At 34.5% G+C, this 8,092-nt stretch overlaps 1 protein-coding gene across 1 annotated transcript; it reads right to left on the minus strand.

Annotated features, from left to right (window-relative positions):
* LOC109708530 (transcription factor MYB59-like) lies at positions 287–1,847 on the minus strand. The gene is made up of 3 exons (XM_020230319.1): positions 1,588–1,847; positions 1,345–1,474; positions 287–1,143 (listed from the first exon to the last, which is right to left on the minus strand). The coding sequence occupies exons 1-3, from the start codon at positions 1,712–1,714 to the stop codon at positions 654–656; spliced, it is 747 nt and encodes a 248-aa protein (XP_020085908.1). The 5' UTR covers positions 1,715–1,847; the 3' UTR covers positions 287–653.

An 8,092-nucleotide genomic window follows, 5' to 3' on the forward strand; every position in this document is an offset into this window, starting at 1 on the left:
ACAATATTTTTGGCCCTTTCTCTCTCTATGGTCTATACTGTGACTTCAATTGTTACATTTATGGACTTCATGGCAAATATCTCGATGTCGAAAATAGGTTAGAAGACTCGTGCACAGGCTCACAAACATTTGCTGCAGTTACTAGCTTCAGTGCAGCATGACTGTTTTTCAAACATTTAAAAGTTAATTCAAGTGAATTTGATTTGTTCCAAGTAGATATTGCTTCGATTTACAGTGAAGTTTTTGTTAGAATCGTTTTGTTTCTTTGCCAACCGATTCAGTTATATTAAACCAATGTGTGTTTCTTTTTCTGCTTTCGATTAGCGTTTGATAATGAAGTACAAGAACAAGTAATATTGTATCACCATAAACTAGGAAACCTCTATATCCATCAGGGTTGATCAGAGTTACATTTTTAGACAATGTTACGGTGATCTAAGGTAAGATAACATTGACATATGTAGGACTATAGATCTCTCAAAGAGGACACCCTAAAATTCTACACATGACCATACATGGTTTTTACAGGAAAAACAGGTCTAGTTCTCTACTGTAGCATCTCTTCTAGTTATAGACAGGACTAGGAAGAGAAGTGAGCCATAGGCTTCTCATGAAACTCTAGTTAGTGCCATCAGTAGTTGACAGCCCGATCGTTAGGAGAACGCAAGGTCGGGAATAAACATCTTGAGTTCTTCTTCATCATCATTTATCCTCCACAAAGATTCAGTGGAGTACTCCCATATAGGAGAAGGCATTGATGGGCCTGAACTTGTACTGCAAACCCCTTCATTCTTATATTCCTCGAAGCTGAAGGTATTGTTGAAGGGCTCAGATGCTGCGATCTCGTTCCAAAGTTGATCCATTGGATACACTTTCAAATCTTCTTCAATTGATGAGTTGCTTTGTTCTCTAGTATTGCTTTCACACTCATGCTTCTCAGCTCCAGCATCTAAGGGGCCTTCACTGGCTGAGGAAGTATTACTCGAGGAGGAGGTGGAGGAAGAAGAAGAAGAAGAGGGCGATGACGAAGAGGGGGACGAGGTCTTCCTTAGCTCTTGCGCCTTCTTTCTCATGTGGGTCCTCCAGTAGTTCTTGATCTCGTTATCAGTGCGACCCGGAAGTTTTCGAGCTATTCGCGACCACCTACAAGAAAACCTTATCTAGATCAGCACTGCAACTTCTGTGCCAGTTGGCCTAGCTTTCTGAACAACTTGTTTTACTTGAGAAAGTAAAAAAAGTGTGAAAACTAGGCAATCAAACCAGCTCGTAGCAGCATAATATAGAGGAAAGGACTTTGGACTGAGGTAAGGAAGAAGGAGAACACTTGTCTTGATTGGATCAAACCTATTCCCCCATTTAGAGTGGAGTTCGAGAATGAGCTCTTCTTCCTGAGGAGTCATGCGGCCGCGTTTGAGGCCGGGGTGAAGGTAGTTCACCCAGCGGAGCCTGCAGCTCTTTCCTGTTCTATTAAGACCTACAACGTGAAGTCAAGCAAGGTTAATCCAGAAATAATTTCCAAGTACATTTATATGGCCTTTATATATAGCCTGGGGCTATATATAGCCATTCCCCCGCCACCGCGCAAACCTGACACCTTTGCTAAGAAATCCCAACGACGTTCACCGAACAATCCCACAAGCCATACCAGTTGTAGGTCCTCCTGCTCCGTCCACGGCCCCTTTCGGATCTCTCCTCCTTTTTTCGCTGCTACCATCGCCGCCTTCTCGTTCTCGGTGTTTGTTTCGAGCCCCGCCTTTTATGATCCTTCTCTCTTATTCTTCTTTGCACTCAGTACTGTGCTGGTCTTTATGCCCACTCTTTTCTTTTTATAGGCACCAGCGCATCGTCTAGGTGATGTCATGTTTCATCTCTCTCTCCCCAAACACACGCACACGCGCACAACCACACACAAATACACACAAAAGTAAACAAATTAGTGCACTCGATGGGTTATATAATTTCGTAACTAACCTGTGAAGTGGTTAATGGTACTTTTGTGTATAAAGTATAGGACCTGTGGTACTAATTGCGGCTACCGAAATGAATAGATTCATTTGATCTAAATTCTTCACAGGCTCAGGGCCCTCGTGTCCTTGCAAGGACATAACAAAAGTAGCAACTAATAACAATTCGAGATCGACAACACCGTCAATTCTTTTGTCAATTTCTTACCAAATGCTGTGTCTCCTTTTCACTCCGTTTTTTGGTTTTTCTCCCCCTTTTTCCTTTTTTTTATTTTAAAAAAACTGAATATTAGTTACTCAAACCTGCTAAAATGGTATCCTTCTTTTGTCTTATTGAGGGGCCTCAGAGAGTATTGTCTTACATTAATGAATGGGTGATGGAAGCTTGAAAGTGCGCCTCCCTCATGCTAGTTATTTCTTGATGTAATTAAAAAGAGAAAAACTATACATATTAACTCTCTACTAGAAGCCATATATTACTAAATAATTCAGGTCGCCAATAGGAGATTGTCACGTTATTAGTTGTTGAAAGATGTAAAACTTTGTAAATAGGGGAAGTGTATTTTTCTTGATAGAAAGGTAGTATCGCTATCCGTTTTGTTCTTTTATTTTTTTTTAGAAATAAATTTAGCTGAAAATCCGAAGCAACTAAGCTTCAAACTTAGAATCTTGGATACCAATGATTAAGCTCTTTGCCATTTGCAGTAGGGACGGTCAGTAAGTGTATTTTTCAATATTGCTAAGAGCATAGGTTACTTTGGAGAGATGCAGAAAATATGTACGATAAATATAGTTTTCTTGTGTAGTTGTGCTAGGTTTATAACTGAGAGTTGATCGGGGTCTTACAGCTTCACCATTCAATCGCTAATTTTTTCACACTAGTCTTATCGCTTTCTTTTACTGCTTTTAATACGAAATCCATAATTACAACCACACTTTTGGCTGTAGACTAAGCATTTTTCTTCATTGTTTACTCGAAGGATGTTTACTAATCACCTTGTGGCACATTCACTATCTTAGTTTTTCGACAATGAAGTATCAGAAAACCTTAGATACATACTCTGGAGTATCACCTGCAGTAAAACGAGAGCATGAATTGTGGAACGCAGATGAAGTAATAAGCAATTGAGATAAAGCGTTCAATTTTTAATCTCTTAGTGTGCTCTTCATCTGAGCCAGATCATTGAACATTGAGATTGGGGTGGTGGTTAACTCCTGTAATGAATATTATTAGTCTCGTATTAGACACACATTAGAATCCTGACTCACATACAAATGCTTAAAGATGATGGATACTCCCAAGAGTTTTCTCATAAAACCCCAATCCAAGGAGTCGTTTTTCATCTTTTGTAAGTTGACTTGTGTCTAACTCATTTGTTTGCACACGAAACAAAGTACGAGTTAGGGAGATTGCACTTCTATTGTGGAAAACATATGGGCAATAGGAGAGCGCATGATGTGACTCAAGTTTCGCAACCATACACATTTTTGGCTTCAAGATCCAAATGATGCTTCACGCTGACAAAGAGGGTGCCCAAACTTTATAGAGATATAAAGTGGCCGAGAGAGCATGAGGAATCTCTTGAGCCTCGTATCACCTCTCGTTTGCATGCTGGTGCATTTAGGAAGTATCTTTTGTGGTAGATGAAATTTAGTGATCTCTCTCTCTCTCTCTCTCTCTCTCTCTCTCTCTCTCTCTTTAAGAGAGAAATGGAGGATGAGGCTTAGCAAGCAAGCACTTTTGACTCTTCAAATTTTAAGGAGACGCTGTACTCTCGGAAATAGCCGTATATGCGTGTATTTTTCTCGAAAGATGTTATGTTCTTATGTCCTTAAAAAACACATTTATGTTTCGAGTTTTTAGAACTTTTTATCTACTAAAAAGACGCACTAAGGAGCGTACAAGCTTGTTCAAAAATAAAATAAAATGAAATAAAGTAGCAGATAAAAAGCACGATGTTTTTAAGAAAAACATTTTGACTATACTTTTGCCTCTCGATTAGAAAAATAAAATTATTCGAAACCGAAGACAAACTACAATATATCCATTAGTTAATATATATATATTGTTATTTAGAATAGTCTCTCTCTTTTTCTTTTTCTTTTTAAATTTTTTTCTCTCTTTTTTTTTTTTTGGTGTCGCCGTAACAATCTAATGACCAAACAACGCACATGGCGCTCTCTAAGCCACGAAAAAATCAACTTGATTAATAACCTCACGTTCGAACTGTTACTCTTGTCAACATCTTAGGGAGAAAGTGGATTACGAACGCAATTGCACGCCAATTTTGGAGAAATGGATACGCGTGTTTAACATTTAACAAGATCACATCCAATCAAACAGTACGTACATTTATTCAACGCTAAAGAGATACGATTTCGAATATAAATATGAAAAATAAAGACGTGATGGATTCGGATTCGAGTACGGATTTTATATATATCTAATCCGAAACCAGATAGATTTTATATTTATATAATTAATATGGATGTTTGATGTTATATTTAAATTTATATTTTAAAATTTTTAATTTTAATATAATATTATTTTTAAATACGGTAAAGAAAAATAATTGTTTTGGTTTGGAATTTTCAGATTAGGATTTTCGAAAACTCGCCTCAAATCCGACTCATTGAGTCCCTAGTCGAGTTTGGTACGGTAATTTGTCAAACATTTCGTGGCTTTGAGCTTAGTAATTGATTTACGCATTCGAAAATAAGAAAAATGTAATTTCAAATTATTAGAAAATAAACAGCTGATATAGATCAACATATTATTCTAATACTCATTTTATTTTTTTTAACTTGTAAATGATTATTTTTGCGAAAAAAGCTATTTTGCTTAGTTGGCTAGGTGCATTTATTCCTCACCACTTATAATCAACGTGCCATATATCTTTGCAAATTAATTTTAAAATAAAATTTAAATTTAAATTTAAATTTAAAGCTAAAATGAATTTTAAATTTAAAGAGTTATTGATGGCACGAGCCCATTTTTTAGTTAATTTTTATATATTAATCTATTTCTAAGAGTATTTTAAATTTAATTATAACGTAAGTATTTCTTGTTAGTTAATTACTTAATATTTTTATGCCCATTTAAAATAATTATATAACTTTTTAAATAAAAAGTATTTTTATATACTTTTTCTTAATTTTATCTAGGATTTTGCATGCGTTTTTAGAATTTTTTTTTTAAAAATTCGTTTCAATACACAGAATATAGATTTATTATACACGGATATAAAGAAAGGGGCCTCGTGCGGTACACTCACCGCTCAGTAATTGTGACCGCTGATTCGTTTAGTCCCCAAACGCCAAAAATAATTATTTTGGAGCAAACCGGGCGATGTTGAGAGGGGGGGTGAGCTTACCGGGAGTGACCGGACCCATCCAGAAGCTGTAGCGCGGTACGTTCACCGCCCAGTGTTGGTGACCTCAATTTTTTTATTTTTTTTATTCCAACCGTGGGAAAAAGGGAAAAAATAAAAAATGGCGAATGAGATAAGCTTTTTTGTACGTGGCGTAAACTCTTTTGGGGTGGCCAAAATCAAAAACTTTTTCAGCATTGCATTGTGTTCTATGTATAATATATTTTTTTTATTCAGTTGTTCATATGCTTTTAAATTTTTTTAAGTAAATAAATAAAATATACATATATATATATATAGAGAGAGAGAGAGAGAGAGAGAGAGAGTTGAGCTTCTGTATTTTTAAAAGCTTAGAAGGATTTATACTTTTTAACTTTTCAACCATCCAATTGCTTTAAAATTCGCACAGTATTATTAACGGTATATCTCATTAAGTTTTTTTTATTAATGCCGTACAAATATTTAAGTGATCCGACCACTAAAAAATTACAAACACGTTAATCTCCTGTATTTTTAAAAATATATCAATTTAAGTGTATAATTTATCTTCTTTTTGAATATCTTCTTAATTTTTCTTTTCTCTCATCCTAATTAAGAGCACAAGAACTGCTATATTCTTAATAGTACAATAGTCCTACTCTCTCTCTCTCTATATATATTGAAAGCAATATAAATAGTTAATTATTTAATTGTTTTAATGTGATTTATATTCTTTTATTACATCTAAACTAATTATATATTTTTTAAATAAAAAGTGTTTTTCCGTGAACTTTTTTTTATGTAGCGATCCGCCTCGTCAACCGTACTAAGGACTACGGCGATGCATCGCCCATTCGCGCTCGTGCGGCACGCTCACCGCAAGGTTATGGTGACCGCGAATACTTTTGGACGCCAAACACCCGAAAAAATTAATTTTGGAGCTATTTGGGTGATGCTGTAAAGGGAGTGAGCTCACAGGGGTGACCAGACCCTACCTACTCTGGCGCGGTGCGCGGTGTTCGTTGCTCTTTTTTTTTTATTTTTTTTTTATTTTCTGTTTTCAACCCTGGAAAAAAAATTATATATTTATTAATGGGGAATGAGGGCGCTTTTGTAGTTTTGTATGCGGCGTATTCTCACTTAGGGTGACCAAACTCAAAAACCTTTCCTTCGTTGCATTGTGTTAATAGTTATTTTTTAACTCAGTTGCTAATATTATTTTGTAAAATTTTGTAAGTAAATATATATATATATATATATATATATATAGAACTAGGCTAATATACTATTAATAGCACTAATTTATTGGTGCTACCTATTTTTGGCCATTGGATTAAGAGTTGTGTGGTTAGGATGATGTGGGCCCTCTAGGGTTGAGTGGGTAGTTGATTGAATAGTATGATCTAACGGGTGAAAATTATCAAAAGGGTAGATCTAACGGCGGAAAACTTGATAGCATCAAGTGCTTCGTGCTATTAATAGCATAGTAGCTGGACTCATATATATATATATATATATATATATATATAGAGAGAGAGAGAGAGAGAGAGAGAGAGAGAGAGAGAGAGAGAGAGTCTGGTTGCAATACTCTTATAAGTATAAGCTTTTTTATACTTATAAATTTTCGATCGATAAATCTTTTGATCATTTCCACCCGTTAGATCATACTATTCAATTAACCATCCACTCAATTCTAGAAAACCACTATCATCTTAATTGGAGACTAGTATCATCTTAACTGTATAATTTTTCATCAAACGGTCGAAAATTTATGAGTTTAAAGGAATCTATACTTATAAAAGTATAATAGCCCCAACCTCTCTCTTTATATATATATATATATTCCAGCTACTACACTTTTATGAGTATCGACTCTCGTATACTCATAAGTTTTCGGCCCTTATATTTATTCCATTGATCATTTTCACCCGTTAGATCATACTATTCAACCAACTACCTACTCAACCCTAGGGGACCACTATTATTCTAAGTAGGGACCATCATCATCCTAACGACACATCCCATCAATCAAAGGTTAAAAATTTATGAGTATAAGAAGGTCTATACTCATAAGAGTATAGTAGCTCCAGCCTATATATATATATATATATATATATATATAGTTGGTGAAATTATTGCGTATAAATATAGATGATAAAATGTATGAAATATATATAGATTTTAAATAATGTATAGACCAGTTCAACGGTGAATTATTTACAATTTTATACTTTTGTATGTAACCGGCATTAAATTTTTAATTTTCTAAATTTGTTAGTATTAGATTTGTGGTCTGTGGTAGACCAGGTTTAATTAGACAATAATATCTCATCGGAAAAAGAAGAGTGCGGAAGAGAGCCAAAGAGGATTGGACGGAATATTGCTAAAATATTCAACCGTGTGAGAGAGAGTAAGGAATGTAGACCCGCTAAAAATAATAATTTATTAAATTTAAATTATAGGTTCAAAATATTTAAATTTAATTATTATTATTAATATGTAGATCTTATATGAGTGCGGCTAGTATCTTATTATTATTAAATTTAATTATTATTATTAATATGTAGATCTTTTCATTATTTCTAACTATTGGATTAAATACTATAATTCAGTGGGGACCACTCAATCCTAGGGGGACCACTCAATTCTAACCGACTAATATCATCCTGACTCTACAATTTTTCATCCAAAGGTTAAAAACTTGATAGCAAAAAGAACGTTTTACTATTAATAGTATTCCAGCCAAATTATATATATATATATATATATATATATATA

The sequence above is a fragment of the Ananas comosus genome, linkage group 4 (assembly GCF_001540865.1).
Source record: "Ananas comosus cultivar F153 linkage group 4, ASM154086v1, whole genome shotgun sequence".
NCBI lineage: Eukaryota > Viridiplantae > Streptophyta > Magnoliopsida > Poales > Bromeliaceae > Ananas > Ananas comosus.